The sequence below is a fragment of the Sarcophilus harrisii genome, chromosome 2 (genome assembly GCF_902635505.1).
Source record: "Sarcophilus harrisii chromosome 2, mSarHar1.11, whole genome shotgun sequence".
NCBI lineage: Eukaryota > Metazoa > Chordata > Mammalia > Dasyuromorphia > Dasyuridae > Sarcophilus > Sarcophilus harrisii.
The window spans coordinates 213,874,891-213,898,176 of NC_045427.1; the positions used below are offsets into that span (position 1 = coordinate 213,874,891).

General features: G+C 47.6%; 3 protein-coding genes across 5 annotated transcripts; 2 read left to right on the top strand and 1 right to left on the bottom strand.

The window, feature by feature from the left end:
• Positions 1-333: 333 nt before the first annotated feature.
• ZNF513 (zinc finger protein 513) lies at positions 334-4,352 on the top strand. 2 transcript variants are annotated; one of them, XM_031951356.1, is made up of 4 exons: positions 334-542; positions 1,152-1,334; positions 2,471-3,058; positions 3,170-4,352. In XM_031951356.1, exons 2-4 carry the CDS (start codon positions 1,310-1,312, stop codon positions 3,991-3,993), a joined length of 1,437 nt encoding a protein of 478 aa, XP_031807216.1. In that variant the 5' UTR covers positions 334-542; positions 1,152-1,309; the 3' UTR covers positions 3,994-4,352. The 2 variants fall into 2 exon arrangements, with proteins under 2 accessions (XP_031807216.1, XP_031807215.1); XM_031951355.1 differs by lacking the exon at positions 334-542 and adding an exon at positions 658-821.
• Positions 4,353-4,435: 83 nt separating this feature from the next.
• SNX17 (sorting nexin 17) lies at positions 4,436-10,809 on the bottom strand. Its single transcript, XM_031951359.1, has 15 exons — positions 10,572-10,809; positions 10,012-10,086; positions 8,468-8,585; positions 7,825-7,889; positions 7,209-7,319; positions 7,023-7,113; positions 6,780-6,867; positions 6,538-6,607; positions 6,275-6,367; positions 5,937-6,140; positions 5,636-5,761; positions 5,312-5,389; positions 5,118-5,192; positions 4,993-5,034; positions 4,436-4,908 (listed from the first exon to the last, which is right to left on the bottom strand). The coding sequence occupies exons 1-15, from the start codon at positions 10,632-10,634 to the stop codon at positions 4,795-4,797; spliced, it is 1,413 nt and encodes a 470-aa protein (XP_031807219.1). The 5' UTR covers positions 10,635-10,809; the 3' UTR covers positions 4,436-4,794.
• A 57-nt stretch (positions 10,810-10,866) lies between these two features.
• Positions 10,867-18,309, top strand: EIF2B4 (eukaryotic translation initiation factor 2B subunit delta). 2 transcript variants are annotated; one of them, XM_031951357.1, is made up of 13 exons: positions 10,867-11,113; positions 11,447-11,490; positions 12,133-12,268; positions 12,397-12,603; positions 12,800-12,882; positions 13,051-13,142; positions 13,348-13,462; positions 13,662-13,738; positions 14,081-14,183; positions 14,388-14,515; positions 14,708-14,885; positions 15,305-15,485; positions 15,662-18,309. In XM_031951357.1, the coding sequence occupies exons 1-13, from the start codon at positions 11,089-11,091 to the stop codon at positions 15,859-15,861; spliced, it is 1,569 nt and encodes a 522-aa protein (XP_031807217.1). In that variant the 5' UTR covers positions 10,867-11,088; the 3' UTR covers positions 15,862-18,309. The 2 variants fall into 2 exon arrangements, with proteins under 2 accessions (XP_031807217.1, XP_031807218.1); XM_031951358.1 differs by lacking the exons at positions 10,867-11,113; positions 11,447-11,490 and adding an exon at positions 11,532-11,792.
• Positions 18,310-23,286: the final 4,977 nt, after the last annotated feature.

The window sequence follows — 23,286 nt, forward strand, 5'->3', positions numbered from 1 at the left end:
TTTGGAGGCGCGCCGGGAGGATTTACTTTACCTGCGGGGGAGGCCCGCGGGGGGATGGGACTAGAGAGCCTGAAAGGGGCCGAGGAGAGAGTGCCGGCCCAGGCAGCCAGGGCTCGGGAGAGGAGAGAAACGGGTTCCTTTTGGGCCGTGTCGAGATCGCGGTACGAGGGCATCGGGTTCGGCGGCGGAGCGGCTGGAAAAGTGGGCGTCTCGGGGAGGAAGGGAGAAGAAAATCCCGTCCGCGCTCCGGAGGTGGGGTGGGGGGAGGGGCCGGGGCAGTAGCGGAGTCTCGCTACCGACCTTCGGTGACCAAGAGAAACTCGGGCAGTTGGGCTCGTGGTAAGGGCGCCAGACACTTAAAGAAAAAGGGGGAGGGGTTGGGGAGCACCGGAAACCCGGCTCCTGATTGGGTTCCGTGCCATCTCGTCACAATTACTTCCGGGTTGAGCAATTGAGCCACGGAAGTGGCTGATTTCTCTGTTTCCTATGGACTACGAGTTCCGTGGGGCTTCGCGGCAGCGGAAGCGGAAGCGAATACGGAGGTACCAGCTGGTCTCCGAAAGGAGGGGGGTTGGGGGGCTCCATGAATGGAAGCGGCGGCGGCGGCGGCGGGAGCGGCCTGAGCTGGGCGCCGGGGCCAGGGCCGGGGGCTGCCCGGGGCCCGCGCCGCTGCATGGGGGCGGCCCGCGGGCCCTGAGCGGGAGTGAGGGCGGGCCAAGGCGGGCAGGCAGGGGCGGGGCGGCCTCGGGGCCGGAGGCGCGTCGGGCTGGAGCCGGTCACGATGCCCCGAAGGAAGCAAAGCCACCCACAGCCCGTGAAATGTGAGGGGGTCAGGGGTCAGGGGGGAAGGAGCGCAGGGGCAGGGGGAGGGGAGTTGGGGCGGGGCGGGGGAGGGGTCAGTCGTGGGGTGGGGGAGGGGTGGAGCCGAGGTGGGGGGGCTCGGAGACTGGGGGGGAGGAGCGCAGGACGAACCCCCGGAGCCCGGTGTAGTGGGCAGTGCGAGGGTCCAGCAGAGCTCAGGCCTCCGCCCTCCCCGAGGAGCAGTCAGGGCACAGTGGCAGGCAGGGGCAGGTGCCCTTGCTTTGGGGGAAGGTGGGCAAGCCCCCCTCCCCCCCCGAGGCAGAGCCGGCAAGCTTTGTGTCTCTCCATAGTGGACACGGAAGACCCCCTGGAGGAGGGGCCGGGGGCCCTGGTGTTGGAGAGTGACTTGCTGCTAGGCCAGGATCTGGAGTTTGAGGAGGAAGAGGAAGAGGAAGAGGAGGAGGAGGAGGAGGAGGAGGAAGAAGGTGACGGCAGCAGTGACCAGCTCATGGGCTTCGAGAGGGACTCAGAAGGTGGGTGAAGGGTCGCTCGCTCGGCCGTCCGCTCGGTCGGGAGGTTTGAGGTTTATGGGTCAGAGCCCTGCTGACCCGGAATGAACACGTTTAGACTGGGGCTCAATCTCGGGGAAGAGAAAAGGAAGTCTTGTCCTGGTCCAGAACCGAATTAGGCCGGGGTTGGGGTTTTCTGGTTTTTTGACTTGATTCACTATTTTGCAAGACTCTGACCATATTGTTAAGTCTGTTCGTGTGTCCCTGTGCATCTAGTCTCTTAGCTTGCCGCCTGTTATCTCTCTGGCCCTCAGCTTGGGGTGCCCGGGTCCTGAAAGCCTCAGCCTAGGGATTGGCACCTTAAGAACGACTTTCTTTCATGTGGCCAGTTGGGACCACTCCAAACCTTTCTAGCTCCTGACTTGTAGTTAGACCTTCCCTACTCTTTAACCATTATTTGATTCCTACTTTCCTATTTTATAACCCTTTTTATGCCTTACTTATTTCTCAGAAGCATTATGAAAATGAATGAGGGACTCTATGATAAAGTTCTGTGCACATGGAAGGTGGTGTATTTCTTTTTTTTAATTGTCATTGTAACCATCCTGAAACTTGCTTTTTTAAGTGTATACTAAGATTTGAAGGGTGGTACAAACTTAACCTAGCTCATTATACTAATGATTCATTCTTTAGGCTGTGGTCCTTTATGACTCCTAGATGTTTATCTTGAGTTGACTTGGGCATCTCATCACATTTTGGATTTATTTGCTCTATACGTTTCCTCTTTTTTCTCCTTGTTATGTCTTTACCCATGTTTGTGTCACAATGTGGAAGGGATCAAACAATGCTGTCGTTTTATCAAGCCAGCTGTTGATCAGAACCGACAAGGCTGGTTTCTGCATCAAAAGGAGGCTTTTCGTTTACCTGCCAAACATTCACTGACACTGAACTTGATTTTCTAGAGTAAATTCAAAAAGATTAACCATAGGATAGGAAGTAGGGGAATAGCTTCTCTGTCCCCTAGTAAATGAAATGAGTTATGTTAAGGGAAGAAGGAAAGGCGAGTTCTCCTGGATGATGAAACAGGGGAGTGAGAACTAGGAGGAGATAGGCCTACCACGACCCACTTTTGACATCCCCTCCTGTGTCTGTCTTGCCAGGAGACTCTCTAGGGACCCGGCCAGGGCTGCCCTATGGACTGAGTGACGACGAATCTGGGGGCGGCCGGGCGCTGAGCGCAGAGAGTGAGGTTGAGGAACCAGCCAGGGGCCAAGGGGAGGCTGGGGGTGAGAGGCCAGGCCCAGCTTGCCAACTGTGTGGGGGGCCTGCTTGTGAAGGACCATGCTGTGGGGCAGGAGGACCAGGTGGGGGACCGCCACTCCCCCCGCGGCTGCTGTATTCCTGTCGGCTTTGCGCCTTCGTGTCCCACTATTCTAGCCACTTGAAGCGGCACATGCAAACCCACAGTGGGGAAAAGCCATTCCGCTGTGGCCGCTGCCCCTATGCCTCTGCCCAGCTTGTCAATCTGACACGCCACACCCGCACCCACACTGGTGAGAAGCCGTACCGCTGTCCCCATTGCCCCTTTGCCTGCAGCAGCCTGGGCAACCTGAGGCGCCATCAGCGCACCCACACAGGCCCCCCTGGCCCTCCCTGCCCGACCTGCGGCTTCCGGTGTTGTGCCCCAAGACCCCCCAGGCCTCCCAGCCCCACGGAGCAGGAGGGGGCTGTGCCCCACCGACCAGAAGGTAACGGGCCAAGAAGGAGGGTGGCTCAGGGACCAAGAAACCAGGGACAGAAGGGCAAGCGGTCCTTCAATACCTGGAGTCACAGCCCATGCTCTGACCTTCTCCCCACAGATGCTGTGCTCCTTCCAGATTTGAGCCTCCATGTGCCGCCAGGTGGTGCCAGTTTCCTGCCAGACTGCGGGCAGCTGCGGGGAGAGGGGGAGGGGCTGAGAGGTACTGGACCAGAGCCACTGCCTGAGCTGCTGTTCCCTTGGGCCTGTCGAGGCTGTGGGCAAGAGTTGGAGGAAGGGGAAGGTGAGGGAGGCCGCCTGGGTGCCGCCATGTGTGGGCGCTGCATGCGGGGAGAAGCTGGAGGGGGAGGCAGCGGGGGCCCCCGAGGTCCTGGAGATAAGGGCTTTGCCTGCAGTCTCTGCCCCTTCGCTACTCACTACCCCAACCACCTAGCCCGGCACATGAAGACACACAGTGGCGAGAAGCCATTCCGCTGTGCCCGCTGCCCCTATGCCTCAGCCCACCTGGACAACCTGAAGCGGCACCAGCGAGTACACACGGGGGAGAAGCCCTACAAGTGCCCCCTATGCCCTTATGCCTGTGGCAACCTGGCCAACCTCAAACGCCACGGTCGAATCCACTCGGGCGACAAGCCCTTCCGCTGCAGTCTCTGCAACTACAGCTGTAATCAGAGCATGAATCTGAAGCGCCACATGCTCAGGCACACAGGAGAGAAGCCCTTCCGATGTGGGACCTGCGCTTACACGACAGGCCACTGGGACAACTACAAGCGCCATCAGAAGGTGCATGGCCATGGAGGGGCTGGAGGGCCCGCCTCAGAAGGGTGGGCACCACCCCACAGCACATCCTCTGCCCTCAGCCCTCATGGCCCCACATCTCTGAGCACCACCAGTGGTAGGGGACTCCACACGGATTCACCCTGAAACAGGTCCTCCCCTCAACACTGGACTCCACATGGACCAGCTCTATACAGACTTGAGGCTGAGGCCTGCCTCCCCTCCCCACCCAAGCCCTTTTTTTCTTCTTCCCCCCGCTGGCCAGGGGCTCCATACAGACTAATCCAGACCCTTACATGGACCAGCCCAGAATCCCATGGAGGGGGGACCCTCACATGGACCAGGAGGCCTTGCCTTCAACACTCCTTGAGTGCAGTGGAGAAGGCCCTCTCCTCACCTCCCCTGTCAGCCTAGGGGCTGTTGAGGGAATAGCTGGGGGCCTGCCCAGCTCCCACCTCTTTATTTAACTTATTTCAGTGCTTTATAATAAAGGAAACACTAACGGAGCTATGTCTGCTGTGGTGGCAGAGCTGGGCACAGAGCTCCTCTGGGAAAGAAAGCAGGGCCAAGTGAGAGGGGAACGCCAGAGGCAGGCAGCGATCAGGCGGAGTTTAATGATGGGGCAGCAGGGCCAAACTATACACAGAGGCTCTTCCCAACCCTGCCTCCCCTCCTTCCCTCCAATCAGGGATTAAAAGCAGCTCAGGGGCATGGGAATCTCCATCCTCCAAACAGGTGTCCATGGTCCATAGGGCTTTGTGCAAAAATACTAAATGCTAATTTGGCATTAGGAGCAGGGGAGGGGAGTGGTTAGGAGGCCACTGGCTCGGGAAAGGCAAGGAGATAAAAGAGGAGGGTAAAGGGGCCCCCAGCCTGGGGGGCACAGGCACAGGGCGAGTTCCTGTACATTCCTCCGTAGGAGCTGGAGGAGTCATCCATGAGTGGAGGTTACAGATCCTCATCCCCAATGCCTTCAAAAGCATAATTGCCATGAACGTCACTGGTGCTGGTGTCAGGGCTAGGGCTGCTGATCCCTCGAAGGCTCACAGCACTCAGTTTGCTCTGTAATAAGGATAAAGGGGGAGATCAGAAGGCTGAAGACCCTCCAAAAATATCAACTTCACCCACCCTGAGCTGGGAACTCACTGAGAGTTTGACCATTGACTCCCGGGTAGCATCAGGTGAATCCTGGGGAAACAGGGAACAGAAATAGTATCAAACAAGGGCAACACTGGTTTCAGATCAGATAGCTAAAAGCGGGTAAAACTTACAAGCAGTGGTGGGGACTTTACTGCTTGCTGACTGTCTGAGCGCCTCAGGGTCCCACCTGCTCGTCTCCGTAGCATCTGTGAATGAAAAATAAATGCTTCAATTACTGAGACAGATGCATTGACTGAATAGCAGAATGAAACTATACCAACCCATTCCCACTAACAAGGTAAGGAAAAATAGGTTCACCTCTCACCTTTCTGATACTCCCCCCTGATTTCTTCACCATCAGTTCATCCACCATGGACTGCAAGCAGATGCTCATCATGATGGCCTAAGGATAAGAGTAGAGCTTAACTACGACAAGGGGTCCCAAAATACCACAAAGCCACCTTAAAAGAACACCTATGACATGGAAAGGTGAAGCATATTCAGGGATGTAGACTTCCTGGACCCAGATACACAATAGATAATAAAAGGCCACAGCATGGGACAGCTATGGCTAAGTGGGGGGAGGCTTATGTGTGTGTGTGTGTGCGCGTGTTCGAGTGCATGTCATAATTGAAGATCAAGTCCACACCTGTGGGCTGGTGATGGTGACCCATTGCAGCCGGTCCTTGCTCATGAGATACTCAAATGCTAGTTCTAGCCGAACCTCTCCTCGGCCTCGGCCTGGGCTGCTCGTGCTCCCACTGGGCAGCGGTACCTGGTGGTATGAAGAACAGAGCTAAGCTTACCTGGACTACATTTCCCTTCCTCCCTAACTCCTCTTATCCTTAACATTCTCATTTCCTAAGCCATTAACTCTGTCAGACTTCCCAGCGAGTGTACCATATGAGTTACCTTCGAGAAGTCCCTCATGTGTCTGTACCCCAACTCACAGAGGAAGTAACCCGCCAGCACCGCATGCGGGTGACCCGGAAAGATCCCTCACGAAGTTGCTGACCAGGCAGGCGGAGTTGAAGGCTGAGCTCACTGTTGCCGGCACTCACTACCACAGGGCAGCCCTTCTCTGGGAAGTCAGCCACACAAGGCTCAAACCGAAGATAGCCATAATGCCTCAGGGTCTGTGCTAACCGTAGAAACTGAAATGGAACACAAATGCAACATACAGAGTCAGAAGAGAGTTTCAAAAGAATTATACTCAAGGGAAAACTGGTGAAGACGGGGCAGCTCATGTTAAAAAGGAGCATACAGAGACAAGTAGTGCCATCTGTACCTCTTTCTTGGAGACCTTCTCCTGCAGAGACTTGAGTTGTCGGTGTTGTTCCTTAGTAACCAGGATCCAGCCATGCTCAATGTCAGAAACTGTCTATAGGGGGGGAAAAGAGTGCAGAGTAAGGGGAGAAATACTGTTAGCCACAATGGTAAGTCCAAGCTGCCTTCTTCCCAGGAGTCTCATTTCAAAGGGATCAAGGTGGGTTTTCTGAGAACATAGAAGTAGAGTGTGAAAGCAATTTTCTTGGGCAATTCCCACTTTACCTGAGCATAAAGTAGATTCAGTCCAACCCGGTTCTCCATAACATCATCATCATAGGCAGAGTCCCAATAACTGAAGCCGAGGGGAAAAAAAATGGTAACAGGCTAAGATGGCTAAGGCACAGCACAGGTACAGGAAAAAGCTTAGGAAATTCTTGCCTAGCACCCCTTTCCTGATTTCTGCCCCTTCTATGCCCTAACAACCCACACCTGAGGCTGCCCCAATGCACTAGGCCATCCCTGACCTCTTCCTAAGCACAATCTTATACTCTTGACTCCGTAGGCTGGTAACGGACACATAAGGCAGTTCAAACTCCTGCAATTTCCGTACAACTGTGGGAGAGATAAGAGGAAAACATGAGACTTGTGAAGGGGGGAAGATCAGAAGGGATAGAAACCTGACATCATGAAACACTGTGGTCTTGTGAATCAGAGGGAGGTGTTCAGGACTGGTCATCCTAAGATATTGGTAATGACTGGTGACTCACAGGAGAATGCCCCATCCTCTTGCTCTCGAACGAGAAAGAGGCTGAAGTAGCCAATCAAGTCATCTGGAAGGTCCAACTTTGCAGCCACTGCCTGGGGAGATGAACACGAATAACAGCTGTTCACACACTCCCAAGTTCCCCATTATCACTCAAGGCTGACGGTGAAGAAGCAGGCAGGGGGCTCACCTCCAAGACATCTTCAGTCTGGTCAGAAGTCAGAATAGTGACTAGCACCTTCTGCCCATTGCTTAGTAGCACCTCCAGGGATACCTCCTCAGTAGGTACCTGCTGCGTTTCCTGGATATAAATAATATATTTATTTATATCCTGGATAGCTCTTTGCTATCCAGGCCTGGATAGCTTTGCAATGCTCAGACCCCATCCTGGAGTTGACAATTCACAAGATTTCACAGTATCTAGCTCCTTAACTCCTTTAATTCTTAAGCCCCACAGAAAGATACAGGCTGCCTTAATCTCATCTCTAAAGCACAGACTATTACACAGAGCCATGGGATTAGAATCCAAATTTAGTCTTGATTGCCTTCTGCCTACCCTCCTAAAATGACAGTCCTCTAGCTCTCAGCTTCTTAAACTTATGGTTTGCAGCCCCATAAGGAGTCTCATAACTAAATATGGAGGTCAGGAAATTATGATTTATTATCTGTAAATGTTTGATTTGTATAATTATGTCATATACTCAGAATCACAAAAGTTTCTCAGAAGGGGTCAAAGTGCAAAAAGTTTAAGAAGTTCTGTTCTAGCTTTTGCTCTTTCCTATTTATCTCAGTCCTAAACAACTCACCTGTTGTGCCCGCCGAAGGAAACTATTAAATGTCTCACTGCCCCCAAGCAATGGATCTTGTCGAACTGTAAGGGAGTAAAAAAAGTTATAGCTATGTACCAGCTGTTCAGGCTCCCACAACCCTTGGCTACCCCAGTTCTGTTCCTGATTGATCCCACCCCTGGTTTCATATCCTGGACTGATGTTAATTACTGCTAACTCCTTGAGCTGGCCTCACCTCACTCACTCACTCCTTGCATAAATTCTTCACCTGCCCCACCCTTGGCTGGTCCTGCCATCTAGTTAGGTCCAATCTACAGAGCTAAGGAAATAATAGTAGAGTTAATCTAAAGCAGGTAAGAAACAAATTAAATCTCTCCCCTCCCTGTCTCCCAATTTATATTAATAAAGTATCACTTAATGTTATTTAGGTAGTTCTTTAAAATATTAATAAACAAATTATTTTGTCAACATAGCTTTTGCAAATCTAAGGCATTATTCATTTCTGCTCAAGAACGTTTTTCTTTGGTTCTGCTACTACAACAAACAAGTGACTGTGGGACTTAGAAGTGAATCAGAAACCTTCTAAACAACCAGCACTATTTGGCCATCCTGTTCTGTTTCTCATCTTTCTCCAATCAACCAACCCAACATTCCAACTCACCAGCCTGCATGTATTTCTCCAGCTGCTCCCTTCGCTGTTCTACTTCAGCTGGTGTTAGAGTAAATAGCTTCTTCGGGGGAAATGCAGGGAGAACATTAGCCCCATACTCCTTCCGAAGCTGTTGGGAGAAAAAAGGGCAATTCCACAAAGAAGTGAAGGGATGCAACTAAAGATAGGCTCCACTAGGCTCTTTAATCAATCAAGCTCAATTTTCCAAACTTCAATTCTCCAGTCCCTTGTTCCCTGCATTTAAAAACAACAACAACAAAACAAAACAAAACAAAAAAAACCCTGACTACTTGGGAAAAAAACCTTTCTTCTTGCAGAAAAAATATCTCAAAAGAATCAGGTGTACCCCAAGGATAAAATACCCTTATCTTTTGCCCTCAAAATAAACAAGTCAGCCCTTCAAGATGAAGCTAGATGGAACCAGGACCACAATCTAAAGTCCCTTTACCAAGTCACTTAAGTTCCTGTATTAACTGAACCCTAATAAATTACATAGCAGCAGGCAAGAAAAACTTAAGAGGAACACATTAATCATCAGACAGTCCTTAAAGAGCTTTCAATCTAATAGATAAGTCAGTGAAGGATAACAGATTTAGTGGAACTGAAAGGTACTCCAGATAAGTTTATTTTTTTTAAAATAGTTTTGTGGACTGAGAGAAAAAAAACCTTGACCATAATCATAACATCTGGGATTTGGACTTTTAAAAACTCAACTCCTGATGCTGTGTGCTTTTTCCACTGTCATACATAGAGATAAGTGTAATAGATGAGTTAATTTAACATTACAAAGGCTGCCAGAATTTTGAGCTCAAGTAACTTGGTTCCAATTCTTGCCACCATAGGGTAGATAGCTGTGCATGTGAAGGCAATTCACTTAACCTGTGGTTTGCCTCAGTTTCTTCATCTGTAAAACAGGAATAATAACAGCACCTACCTCCCAAGGTGGTTGTGAAGATCAAATGAGAAAATAATTGTAAAGCTTAGCACAGCACCCGGCACACAGTAGTTGTTTCACAAATGTTGGCTATTCTTATTCTCATTCCTACCTGTGTGACTTTAGGTGAATCACAACCTGGGTCAGTCTTTGCTATACAAGGAAGCCGTAGTATACGTGGCCATTATGGTCTCTCTCATCTCTAACCTCTATATTGCAGTGGTTTTGAGACATAATGTGCCGATCAGACAGCGTACCCTCCCCATTCCGTGAATGGTAATGAATATTTTTTTAAGTTGGTTAAAATAATGAAAGGAAAAAGTTGGGCGTTTAGAGGAAGCGAGCCCGGAGCTGCGATTTGCAAACTGAAAGGAACGAAGTCTGGCAGTGAGGAAGTGAGAACTGCTCTACACGCTGGCGAGGCAGGCAGAGGAAGATCGGGTAGGGCGGGGGGCAAGGAAAGCCCAGCTGGAAAGGAAGGTGTGGGCTGGAGATGACAAGGGAAGGGCCTGCGCGCTGCCCGAGGCGTGCCCATCCGGGAGCGCAGGGCTGGGTAACGGGGGACGCAGCTGCTGCGGGCCAGGGGAGTGTCGAGTCGCACCTGCTCATGCAGCCCCAGGAGCTGGCTGTAGCGCACCCGGCAGTGCAGGACTCCGTTCACGTGGATGTTGTAGGCCTGCAGAGACAGAGGCAGGTACAGGCCTGAGACCCCGAGACCCGCCGACGCCGACCCGCCCCCTGGGCGCCACGCCCCGGCAGCCCCTTCCCCTCAGGCAGCGGGTCACGCGCGGGCAAGAAGGCGACAGGCGCTGCGACTCCCGGCCCCGAGGATCCCAGGACGGGTCAGGGGACTCGGCGCGCGCCGAGGGAGTAAAGATCACGCAGGAGGCGGCGTCCGCACCGGGAGGAAGAAGGCCGGGTCAGCTGATGGGCTGTCTGACCAGAGTCCCCCCGGGCGAGGCTGCCCGAGCTGCGGGATGCCGGACGGAAGCCGTGACGGGACGCGCCAGCCCGTCCCCCTTCCCCCGACACGGACGGCGGCCGAGAAGCCTGGGGGCCTCTCGTCCTGAGGGGCAAAGGGGCTCAGATACCCCAGTGACCGAAGGGCTGGGCCCGTTACTCCAAGCCAACCCCGCCCCGTCCCGCCCCTCCTCTCCTCACCACGTAGTTGGAGCTGCCGCTGTCCCCGCTGCGGGACTCGGTTTCGGGGATGGAGAAATGCATCTTCCCGGCTGTGAAGCCCAGCCGGGCTCCGGACTCCTAGTGCCGCTGCTCCTCCGCTCGTCTCCGCCGCTCAGCGCGCCCCCGCCACCACACTCGCCATTTTGGGGGCCGAGGGGAACGCGGGGAGGGGGGGGGGGATGGAGTGGGGCGGGGTCAAATGCATGCTGGGAATCGTAGTTTGCGAGTGCCCGTGATGCACGCTGGGTCAGAGGCTCGGAAGGCAAGGGGTGTGATGCCTATCGGGAATTGTAGTCAGTAGTTAGCAACTGTGCCTACTCAACTCGGATATCCGTAAGAGGGGCTTCAGTGTGTGCTGGGAATTGTAGTCGCCCATCTCCCGTGTGCTGTTCTTAACTCCGACTGGGCGGGCGCTCTGACCTCGGGGCCGAGTGGGTCTGGTAATCAGGGTTGGAAGCGCCTGGTCGGCGGAGCCGCGGAGGAGTCCGGGCCGCGGATGGCAGCGGTCGCGGTTCTGGAGGGTGAGTTTGGCGGAGAGGGGTGTGGGTGAGCAGGGAGGGGGGCGTTCACAGCCGGCCCCCCGGGCTAGCCGGGCCGGGGACACTGGCGCCCGGCCCCGGCCTTTGATCCGCCTGCGCATCCCTTGGCGTCGCGTCCCCACGCCGGCCGCCCGCGTTCGCCCCTCCCTCCCTCCTTCCTCTTCCCTCTACCTGCCCCCTCCGCCACGGACTGCGCCCGGGCCCGGCTTAGCCGCATGCACCCTCCGCCGCCCGCGGCCCCCGGCCTCGGGCAGGGCCCCCCGTTGGCCCGGCCCGGCCCCCCACCCTCATTGTGCGCTCTTTTCTCGGATCCAGGAGCAGTGTCCGCGATGACGGCCCAGCCGCCCGGCAAGCCCGGGGTAAGTGCGCTGGCATGTTCGGGGCTGCGCGGCGGAAGGCTTGGGTTCGAATCCCGCCTCTGCCCCCCCGGGTGGCGGGCAAGTCCCCCAAGTTGTTCTGCTCTCTAGAGGCGCCAGGCTCTGCCGTGTGGTGGGGACGAGAGCGGCTGACGCACAGCTAGAATCGTTTTAAGTAATGAAAGCTAGGCTAAATTTCAGATAGAGGTGAAACTCCTTCTCATCTGCATTTGCTGAATCTTGGAATCTAACGCTAGGTCTTAGCTTAAGGACCTCTGGGCTGGATGCTGCTGTATTTATACTAGGTAATTTAGATTATTTATACTAGATAAGTGCGCAGTTGTTAGAATGTGGTCTTATGGTATCTCTTTTAGGGCTTCAGTCCCCCCACCTGTCAGATGAGTTTAGAGTAAATAATCTGCGAGGTCCTGCCAGCCTTGAAACACTGGCTCCCTTTCTGACCCTAGTGGGAAGATCTCTGGGGGAGTCCGCCCTGCCGTACCTAAGGGGATGAGAATTTTAGGGGGCTGGGTTATTGCGATCCAACCTTATCTACTTCCTGAGAACCTTAGGGGTGGTGGGAATGGTTAGGGAAGGAATGGAGAGGCTGGCGAACGAGAGTGAGTATCCAATTCTGTGCCTCAGGCTGGGGGTAGGGAAATGTCCCAAGAAGAAAAACTGCAGCTTCGTAAGGAGAAAAAACAGCAGAAGAAGAAGAGGAAGGAAGACAAAGGATCAGAAGCTGTGTCTGACCCCACTCTGTGCTCTGGCCAATGTCAAGGTGGGAGCACTGGGAGACTGGTGGGAGGGTACCTTTTGAGCTAGCAAGAGGAATGAGAATGGGGAAGGAAGACTGCACTGGGGAGGGATTCTAGTTGCTCTGTTCTTGAGTGTCTTCTCTGGCTCCAGTGGGCCCACCAAGAGAGATTCCAGACTCTGGTGGTCAGTTGGGATCCTCAGGGGAGAAGATTCCCGGTGGCCGGAGTAAAGCAGAGCTTCGAGCTGAGAGGAGAGCCAAGCAGGAAGCTGAGCGGGCCCTAAAGCAGGGACGAAAGGGGGAGTCAACAGCATCATCTGCTCAGGCTCGCCCTAACACAGCAGCAGAAACCCCCTTAGGTATTTTTCATTACCCTATTATTTCTTTTTTTCCCTTTCCTCTTGATGATCATCAACATCCTGGGTTTCCTAGGAATAAAGCAGCCTTTACTGTTTTATTGTTTTCCCCTTAGAAACCTGTTGTGTGAGTATTTTTCTCGATAGTCTTTGTGCTCTCATATCTAGCACTTGTGTGCCTCTCTTGCTTCTCCTGCAGGAGTAAAACATCCTCCAGAGCTTGTTCAGGTGGATGAGACCACAGCTTTAAAGAAACTTATTAAGAAACCAGAACGGCAGCAGGTAAGGATTATAATTAGAGGGCTAGAGAAAACCCAGGGAGGTATCCCAGAGAGCAGATCAGGAGCAGAATGAGCCCAGGAGCCTCATTCCACACCTCTTCTCTGACTTGATCCCCTCCCTTGCTCTTGATGGCATATGAATTTCTCTGTTGGGCATGGTTTTCTCCAGGTGCCTTCTCGAAAGGATTATGGCTCCAAAGTCAGCCTCTTCTCCCACCTGCACCAGTATAGCCGCCGTATTCCTCTAACTCAGTATATGAGGTAGGTGTTCAGTGAGACAAACAGAACTAAAGGGAATAGAGGGGATCAGAGTAGCTTGATTTTAAAAATGGCTACAAATTCTGGGTAGAAATTAAAAGGATGTGGCTTTGGGGAAGGGGAAGTGGGGGCCACAGAGAAAAATAAGTCAGTCTTATAAATCAGAATAAGACTCCCTGCAAAGTGTATGACACCCCCATCCTCTCAGCATCCCATCCTCTGTGATCCACCCAGCTGTGGTGCGACTTGGCCTGCAGTACTCCCAGGGCCTAATCAGTGGCTCCAATGCCAGATGCATCGCCCTACTTCGTGCCTTCCAGCAGGTATGCCTCCTTTGTCTTCCTCCTCAGATACCTTCCCTTCTCACAAGATCTCATTTTCATTTTTTACCATCTCAGGGTGGGAGGGGGAGTGATACCTTTGCTACCATAACATTTGCCCAGAGCAGCTCAAGTATCTCTTCTGGACTCCCTTTCTCAGGTCCCTAGGTAATTCATGTCCCTTCGCTTGTGTTCTCCCTAGGTAATTCAGGACTACACCACGCCTCCTAATGAAGAACTCTCCAGAGATCTAGTTAATAAGCTCAAACCCTACATCAGGTAAAGACTTACAACATCAGGTCACTATTATCCCTGTCCTATCTCATGCTATTTCCTATTCTACTTTTCCTTTTTGCTCTTTATTCTTTTTCCTTGCTCCCACTCTTGCTTCCCCTTCTGAATTCTAATCCCTTTATCAGGTAGAATGTCTGTGGTTCCTTACTACCTCATACCCCAGTACTAATTTCTGCTATCTTTTGTCTGTTTGCCTTTTTAATGGTTCTCGTTGGTTTTTTTTTTTGTTTGTTTGTTTGTTTGTTTGTTTTCCCCTTTCTCTGTCCCTTTACCTCCCTGATCTGGGATTTTCACTCTCACTAATTTGTGCTGTCTTTGCTCTTCTAGCTTCTTGAATCAGTGTCGACCACTGTCGGCCAGCATGTGCAATGCCATCAAGTTCCTCACAAAAGAGATCACAGCTGTGAACAGCACCCAACGAGAGGAGGAGGTAACAATCAGGATATGGGGTTGAGATGGGGTGAGGGGGGTGAGGGTTGATATCTTAGAGTCTATTTTGCTCCTGACTAAGAGTTGAGACTTATGTTCCTGAGACCGTCAGTGCTTCCTTTGAGTCCATTCTTACCTACAAGAACAACATAATATTTCAAAGACAGCACTGTGTTATCTTCTCATCCTTTTCCCTTCTGATCAGGCAAAGTCAGAACTCCAAGCAGCCATGGACCGGTATGTGCAAGAGAAGATTGTTTTGGCAGCTCGGGCAATCTCCCGCTCAGCCTATGAGAAGATCAGTGATGGGGATGTGATCCTGGTATATGGATGGTATGGTCCAAGTCAGGTGATAAAAGATGTAGCTGGGGAATTTGTAGGATGCTGATAGGCATTGGGGAAACTCTGATCTTTTACCCATTGTGGTTACTTGTTTAAAAAAATGGTATGGCTGTAACTGGGATTTTATTATAACTGATCCTATCTTAATGACATTTATGGTTGCATTCTTTCCCTCTACTCCAGTTCATCCCTGGTATCCTTTATTCTTCGGGAAGCTTGGGCTAGTGGCCGTCGATTTCGGGTGGTAGTGGTGGACAGCCGACCACGACTTGAGGGACGGCGTACTTTGCATTGTCTTGTCCGTGCCGGGGTCCCAGCGTCCTACTTGATGATTCCTGCAGCTTCCTATGTGCTCCCCGAGGTGAGGACAGGGCTGGGTAGTAGAACATATTCTTGACTACCACCTACCAACTATGTAATCTCTCCAAGTGGCCATCCTAGATGGAGGAAAATAATGGGATAGGAGCCTTCCAGGAAATGATGTAGGGCTTTTATGGTCTTAGTAACAGAATTGATAACAAAAATGAATAACTACTTTCCACGGTATAGTTAGTTGTTAGAATAGCATCTCTTGGAACCAGTAGCAACTGAGAAAGAGCAGCTCTTAATGAAATCATCATTATTGCTTTCTGGTGTTCATGGGTGAAGAATGACACAATTTTCACATCAGAAGACTTGTCATTGAGATTTGTTGATTATTGCCTTCGCATTGTGTCTTGGGGAATAGTCAGGAGCCTCATTCTTCATCAACATTTGCCATGATCCTCTCTCTTATTTCAGGTGTCTAAGGTGCTATTAGGAGCTCATGCGCTTCTGGCCAATGGGTCTGTGATGTCCCGGGTTGGGACAGCCCAGCTAGCCTTGGTGGCTCGGGCTTATAATGTGCCTGTTTTGGTCTGCTGTGAAACCTACAAGTTCTGCGAGCGTGTACAAACTGATTCCTTTGTCTCAAATGAGCTTGGTAAGAACGAAGAGCCCAAAGATTCTGTGCCGGGCAAGGGGGAATGTAGGGTAGATGGGGGGGAGGCTGATTGATAAAGAAGAAGGGCAAATGAAGACAAAGATTGACTACTTGGTTTCCAGAAGAGTCTGGTTGAGAAAGTTTCATAAGTTCTGATAACACCCCTTCTTATACAGATGATCCTGATGATCTTTTGTGTGAACGAGGAGACCAGGTGGTATTGGATAACTGGCAGAAGCACCGGTCTCTGCGTCTGCTGAATCTGGTATATGATGTGACACCTCCAGAACTGGTGGACCTAGTGATCACTGAGCTAGGAATGATTCCTTGCAGTTCTGTTCCTGTTGTGTTACGAGTCAAGAGTGGTGACCAATGAGGTGTGGAATGGCCAGGGTTAATAAATGATATCCTCTCTCCCCATAGCAACTCTGCCTCCTTTCTCTATATTTTTCCTGTTACCTTTACAGTCATTCATAATTCAGTTTCCTGTGTTAACTCAGGTACTTCAGGGAATCTTTGGTGGGGAGATCATCATAGGTGCCTCTTAAGTACCACTGGTCTGTCCTTGAAGGTGAAGGGAAAAGTCTGGTTTTGCATCAGAAACAATTGAAATGTGGACCTGGGTTATGACCACTGCTTTTCAGCTTTTGGGTCAATGCTGTAGGAGGTAAATCTTCAACTGCACTTCCTTTCTGTGCAAGGGCTAGCCATACCTTCAGGCCTTTATTTCCAAAGAGGGCTTAACCCAAATTCTGATCCCTGAGCTATACCAGTCTCGGTCAGCCTTAAAGCTACATCCAGTGGACACCTTAAGGAATCACAGCCTTGAGAGCGTTGCATGGCATGTTTTGGGAGAGATGCTAGATTGGGAGCCAAGGGGACTAAGTTGGACTCCTGCCTTTCTGTTTCTTACTCTCTCTGACTTTGTGAGACAGACCCTCCAGCCCCTTTTCCCTAAATGTAAAATTGAAGCCAAAAGTATTGGCAGTATTTACCTCTAGCTTGTGAAGACCATGTAAGATGGAGTGAATATGAAAAGCTCTGTAACCATCTGAAAATGAATTGCTGTTAATTTTTATCATCCCCATCTCCTGTGGAGACGACATGCTTTTATATTGGGCTTCTCAGCTCTATGGATTAATATTTTTATTTTGTGAAAGTACTTGGAGGTCACTCAGAATTCAAGTACATTGTTCCAGTTAAGGGCAGTATATGTCAGTAACTGGGCAAAAAGACAATGAAAGCATGGGACACTAAAAAGTTCCAATATCACTGGAGCAATCCTAGAAATAACCCAGAAAGTCTTGAATTTTGAATGCCACAGGCCATTTTTCTAAAGGGAATTGAAAATAGTAGGGAACCACTTCTTACCCCAGCCCTGATGTGATTTTATTTCAGAAAAGCATTTGTAAGGAGTTATTTAAAGGGATGATCCTTTGTCAACTAATAAGCATTTAATACCTGCTTTATGCACAGTATTGTGTAAATGTGGGAGGTAAAAAGATAAAAAAGAGATTGTCTCTGTCTTGGTAGAGCTCATATACTTTGAGAAAACATAGGTACGCAAAAGCATAAACAAAATAAATACTAAAGTTATTTTTTTCAGTGGCAGCACTAGCAGCTGATGGGATTCAGAAAAAGCCTCCTATCAGAGGTGAACTTTGACAGAATCCAAGAACTCTTAAGAAACAGAAGTGAAAAGAGAGGGCATGCTGATGTAAGGGACAGCCTGCATAATGGGATGGAAATGGGAGATGCAATGTTGTGAGGGAAAGCAATAAATCATTTGGCCGGTCTGTATATAGTATCTGTGAAGCAGTCATGCATAAGGCTGGAAAGGCTGAAAGGAACCATGTTGAAGAAGGTTTCAAATACTAAGGGGATTAAATTGTATTTTATTCTAGAGGAAACAAAGTCAATGAAGGTTTCTGAGGAGAAGTCCAATTAGGAATCTTGTTCAGGTCCAGGGGAAAAGAGCTTAGATGATAACTAAAAGATGGATGTGAAAGATAATAAAGCAAATGATTGGGTTTGGGGGAATTGGCTGAGTCAGAAACTTGGAGAAGAACTAGAGAAGTCTGGAGGTAGGACAGGTTTGAGGGGGGAATAGTTATTTTGGAGAATTTGAGTTGGGAGATTTTGACTTTTATGGGGTAATACAAAGAAAAAGGGAATTCAGGAGAGAAAAGAGGGCTGGTTAACTAGCTCCTAAAAAATATGCATAGAAATAAAGATTAAGCTCATGGAACAAAATCACAAAAGGTATTTTCTATTTATCAACGAACTCCCTCAGTTATATTTATAGCACCACTTTTTTTTTTGTAGTATTGAAGAATGGAAATAAAGTAGACAACCATCAATTTGGGAATGGCTAGACAAATTGTGGTTCTTGGATGTATTGGAATATTACTATGCTATGAGGAACATCAAATATGATGCAGAGAATCATGGAAAGATTGGTATGAATTGCTATTGAGTGAAAACCAAAGAAACAACATACACAATGACTTGTAACAATGTAAATGAAAGAAATACTACAGAACAATCAGAAGGAATGTTGAAATGTTGCAAAGAAGAAGCCTTAAAGAAGAGATATTAGGATATACCCCAACCCTACTCCTGAGTAGAAGTGGGAGATTTATGGATATCGATCCTTGCAAATATTTTCAGAAATTTTTGATGTATTGATCAATTTTGTTGATAGTTTTTTTTCCTTTAAAAAATATCTTTAGCTTATATTGGATGTCTGTGAGAGGAGACAGGAAAGTATACACGGTCAAATGCATGCCATGTAAAAACAAATTATAAATAAAAATGCATTTTTAAAAATTACCAAGGGAGAGAATGTTAAGAACATGACTTGGAACAGTTGGGGAGAAACCACACCAGTGAAGGACATTTAAAGTAGCTGGATGGCTAATTATAGACATCTTTCAGAGGACTGTGTCACCCATATTACAGATACCAAGGGAGGAGATTGTATCTTGGAGGAGGACATTGTTAATACTATTAAAAACTGTAGAAAATCCACCTAAAGTAGATGGCTCAGAGGCTGCCCTCATTCATCTAATAAGTTCTTGCTTGTTGACTGACTGTATTCAGATCTTGTGTTTACTTCTAATTCTACTGCTGAGTTTTCTCGTGCCCTCTCAGAATCTCCCAGTAGCTCTCTCAACCGCCCAGGGAATAAAAGCCTTTGAATTAGCAAAAATGACCTGTGCTCATTTGGCTCAGGCACCAGTCCTTAGTACCATGATGAAAGGTGGGGAAAAAAGCTAAAGGAGTGGGCACCCTCAGAGAAAGCCAGAAGATGCTGAGTTTCCTATGTGCCTTGTCTCATGTCAAAGACATAGTTGTAGCAAAACGGTTTCCTAATAAGAGATAAAGCCTGAAACAGACTGAATGAAGGACCCAGTGAGAAGAAAATCAAGTCCAGAAGTGAAGTGAGAACTACAGAGGTCAGATTACAGGAGGGTAAACAGGTTGGGAATCCAATTAAAAGGAGAAAAGATTTCGTCACAGACACTGAAAGCAATGATTTTACTGGAAGCAGCTGTGCTGCATTTCCTTTCTGTAGAGGCAAGGTCCCTTCCTGTTTAATTAAATGCTATGGATAGGCTCATTCTGAGTTGCCTCTGACCTCATACATATAGTCCAGTGGTCAACACCTGGGCCAGACAGGTTTTGAGAGCTATATAAAGAGGCAATCATGGTTCTCCTTTTAGTCTTCCTCCTCCTAGTGAAGGATTCTCTTTTACCTTTAATACTTTATTTCATTAATTCCTCGAACATTTTGTTCTCAGGACCCCTTTACACTTTTTCCCCCCCAGCAGAGCAGTCGGGGTTAAGTGACTTGCCCAAGGTCACACAGCTAATGTCAAGTGCCTGAGGCTGGATTTGAACTCCGATTCCAGGGCTGGTGCTTTTATCTAGTGTGCCATCTAGGTGCCCTCCCCCTTTACACTCAAAAAATGATTGAGTTCAGTATGGGAATGACAAAACAAATGGAATACTGTTGTACCATGAAAAACATGGCAAGATTTACATGAAGTGAAGCAGGGCCAAGAAAATGGGGTGGGAGGGGGAGTGACACACAGTAACTACAATGTAAGTGGAACCACATTCCAAAACATCAAAAGTCAATGTAACAGGTAGTGAAGATCAAGTGGGACTAAAAGAGATATGAAAATATGCCAGCCCCACCCCTTTATTGAGATAGGAGGTCCATATTGAGTATGGTTTTGGACTTTTTCACTATCTTGATGAGTAATACTGGGTTTTTTTTCCTCTTTAAAAATCATATTTGTTACTAAGATGATTGTCTGGGAAGGGGAGGGAGAGGGATATGTTTTTAAAAACTGAGGATTCAAAGAACTTTTGTTTATATAGGTTATATCAAAATATATATTGATATTTATTAGAAATTTAAATTGATAATTTAAAATATGTGGGTTATTGGCAAAATTGATAAACTTAATATATGGGTTAGCTATTGGTATTTACTATTAGAAATTAAAACTAATAAAATTTTAAAATATTAATATTGGAAGTTATTACATAACATTTATGAATAATATTTATAATGTCCAAAACAAAGTTATTTACTGAGAAAGTGGCAGTTTTACATATCTTTGTAAATTTTGCTTCTGCTTTCAATCTTTTGAGAGATATGGTTTTGGTTAAAGTATATGAAAGAAATCCAGACTTTCAGAGATATGTAGTTGGAAAGAGGGATGTATTTTAATGAGCAATGTCTTAGTAATATTATGAAAATCGTTTTGACCTCATCCCTGCAAGGCTTTTGGGGACCACACTTTGGGGATCCACAGGCCTTTGAGAACCACTGCCTTATTTTGATTAGGTTCAGAAAACAGTAAAACAAGCTGAAAGTAAGTAGTATTAAAATCAGGTGGACACCAGAGGACCACATGGTGAAGTCCCTGGTCTACTAATATAAACTTATTCAAAGAATTTTGTAAACTTTTTCTTAATCCACATCACTGTCATATGTCAAAGTTAAAAAAGACTTCCCTAAAGTTATCTTTCTCTTTTCAGATCTCTATTCCTTTGCCTAACCTTCGTTTCCATATTCCTTATTCTCCATCTGGCAATTCAGCCTTAGTCCAATTTAGACTATACGTGCAGAGAAATACTGGATCCTCTCCTATTTTGTCTTGTTTCTCTTTATCCCTTCCCACTTTCCTCTTCCCCCCCCCCACCCCGCTTTGTCTTTCCCTACTACTCTTACCTCCTTTCCTTCCCTTCCTTCCCCATCCCAAATCTACTTCCCCTTCTCTTCCTCCCCTGTTATCTTCTCCTTCCCCATTCCTTTGGTTCCCTGTTTTCCCTCTCTTCCTCTTTCCTCCTTTCTCTTTTCTCTCTTCTCCTCCACCAGAAATTATGCACCTAGCAACAGTACCTGGCACACAACAAGCATGAAATTAGAACTGGACCAACTGAATTCTTCAGTAACTCTCACCTTCATACAGTACAATGAAAAGGGCCTGGGTTCAAATCTGTCTTTGTGACTTTGTCAAATCAATAAACCTCTTAGGAGTCTTTTTCATTCCTCATAAGAGAGTTGGACTAGATGGTATCTGGGTCCCTTTCGGCTTCTAGCAATCTTTAATATTAAAATCTTATCTCTTCTACTTTCTCCTCACCCCAATAACATTTCTTTTTTTTTTTTTTAATTAAAACTTTTTTAGTTATCAAACTCTGCATACTCTTTGACCCAGCAGTGTTACTACTGGGTTTATATCCCAAAGAGATCATAAAGAAGGGGAAAAGACCTGTATGTGCAAGAATGTTTGTGGCAGCCCTTTTGGTAGTGGCCAGAAACTGGGAACAGAGTGGATGCCCATCAATTGGAGAATGTGGGTGTATATATATATATATATATGTATATATATATATATATATATATATATATAATGAAATATTATTGTTCTGTAAGAAATGACCAGTAGGAGGATTTCAGAAAGGCCTGGAGAGACTTACACGAACTGATGCTGAGTGAAATGAGCAGGACCAGGAGATTCTTATATACTTCAACAACAATACATATGATGATCAATTCTGATGGGCGTGGCTCTCTTCAACGAGATGAACCAAATCAGTTCCAATAGAGCAGTAATGAACTGAACCAGCTACACCCAGTGAAAGAACTTTGGGAGATGATTATGAACCACTTCATAGAATTCCCAATCCCTATATTTTTGTCCGCCTGCATTTTTTATTTCCTTCACAGGCTAATTGTACAATATTTAAGAGTCCGATTCTTTTTGTACAGCAAAATAACAGTTTGGACATGTATACATGTATTTAATTTATACTTTTTGTATTTAATTTATACTTTAACATATTTAACATATATTGGTTAACCTGCCATCTGGGGGAAGAGGTGGGGGGAAGGAGGGGAAAACATGGAACAAAAGGTCTGGCAATTGTCAATGCTGTAAAATTACCCATGCATATAATTTGTAAATTGTTGGAATCCTTACAAAGTGTTAAGTCATTAGAATTGATAGAGACAATAATTAGCTTATTTAGCATGGTTCGGTATGATTGATCTGATCCTACAAGGAGATGTTATGAGCCAGAACTTGAAAGAAGCTACTAAGTAGAACTGAGGAGACAATGTTTAAATCTAGTTTAGAAGTGATTTAATCCTACAACAAATAATGGTTTCCCAGTGATATAATGATTGGTGTGTACTCAGTGTACAGCATATAAGCAAGAAGCTCTCAGGGCCAGGGACAGAAGCCTACTCTCGAGTCATTCCATATTCCACCTTTGTGCTGACTGAAGACATTCGGAGGGAGCTAGGGGCTGAAGCTCAAGACTTTGAAGGACACAATAAAGGATTGAAGTGATTATTGCTTTGAACTGAAACTAAAGCTGCCTCCAGAAAACCTCCCCAAGAAACCTGCTCTCAGAGAGAACAATCATATATTATAGAAAAAAAAGAGAATACCACAGTAAATAAAAAGCTATATATAAAAAAATAATTAAAACTTTTTTATTTTTCAAAACAGTGGACAATTCTTCAACATTAGCCTTTGCAAAACCCTGTGTTCCATTTTCCTCCCCTCCATGTTCTCCCCTAGATGGTAAATAGTCCAATATATGTTAAATCCAATATATGTATACATATTTATACAATTATTGTGCCACACAAGGGAAAAAAAAGAAAAGTAAAGTAAAATGCAAGCAAACAACAACAAAAAGAGTGAAAATGCTATGTTGTGGTCCACACTTAATTCCCACAGTCCTCTCTCTGATGTAGATGGCTCTCTTCATCACTGAACAATTGGAATTGGTTTGAATCATCTCATTGAAAGAAGAGAGCCACGTCCATCAGAATTGATCATTGTATAATCTTGGTTGTGCAAGTGTTCTTTGGGTTCTACCCACTTCACTTAGCATCACTTCATTTAAGTCTTTCCAGGCCTTTCTGAAAATCATCCTGCTAGTGATTTCTTGCAGAACAATAATATTCCATAATATTCATATACCACAATTTATTCAGCCATTCTCCAGTTGATGGGCATCCATTCAGTTTCCAGTTTCTGGCCACTACAAACAGGACTGCCACAAACACTTTTGCACATACAGGTCCCTTTCCCTTCTTTAAAATCTCTCTGGGATATAAGCCCAGTAGTAACACTGCTGGGTCAAAGGGTATGCACAGTTTGATAACTTTTTGAGCATAGTTCCAAATTGCTCTCCACAATGGTTGAATCAGTTCACAACTCCACCAACAATGCATCAGTGTCCCAGTTTCCCCGCATCCCCTCCA

Bases quoted from the DNA above. Each gene is read 5' to 3' on its own strand.
- ZNF513 (XM_031951355.1), top strand. From the start codon at position 782: ATGCCCCGAAGGAAGCAAAGCCACCCACAGCCCGTGAAAT. The intron at 822-1,151 runs GTGAGGGGGTCA...GTCTCTCCATAG, and splicing joins CCACCCACAGCCCGTGAAAT to TGGACACGGAAGACCCCCTG. The intron at 3,059-3,169 runs GTAACGGGCCAA...TTCTCCCCACAG, and splicing joins TGTGCCCCACCGACCAGAAG to ATGCTGTGCTCCTTCCAGAT.
- SNX17 (XM_031951359.1), bottom strand. From the start codon at position 10,634: ATGCATTTCTCCATCCCCGAAACCGAGTCCCGCAGCGGGGACAGCGGC. The intron at 7,320-7,824 runs GTGAGTTGTTTA...ATTTATATCCAG, and splicing joins TCCTTCGGCGGGCACAACAG to GAAACGCAGCAGGTACCTAC. The intron at 5,390-5,635 runs GTGTGGACTTGA...TCTTATCCTTAG, and splicing joins TCACCATCACCAGCCCACAG to GCCATCATGATGAGCATCTG.
- EIF2B4 (XM_031951357.1), top strand. From the start codon at position 11,089: ATGGCAGCGGTCGCGGTTCTGGAGG. The intron at 11,114-11,446 runs GTGAGTTTGGCG...TCTCGGATCCAG, and splicing joins AGCGGTCGCGGTTCTGGAGG to GAGCAGTGTCCGCGATGACG. The intron at 13,463-13,661 runs GTATGCCTCCTT...TGTTCTCCCTAG, and splicing joins TACTTCGTGCCTTCCAGCAG to GTAATTCAGGACTACACCAC.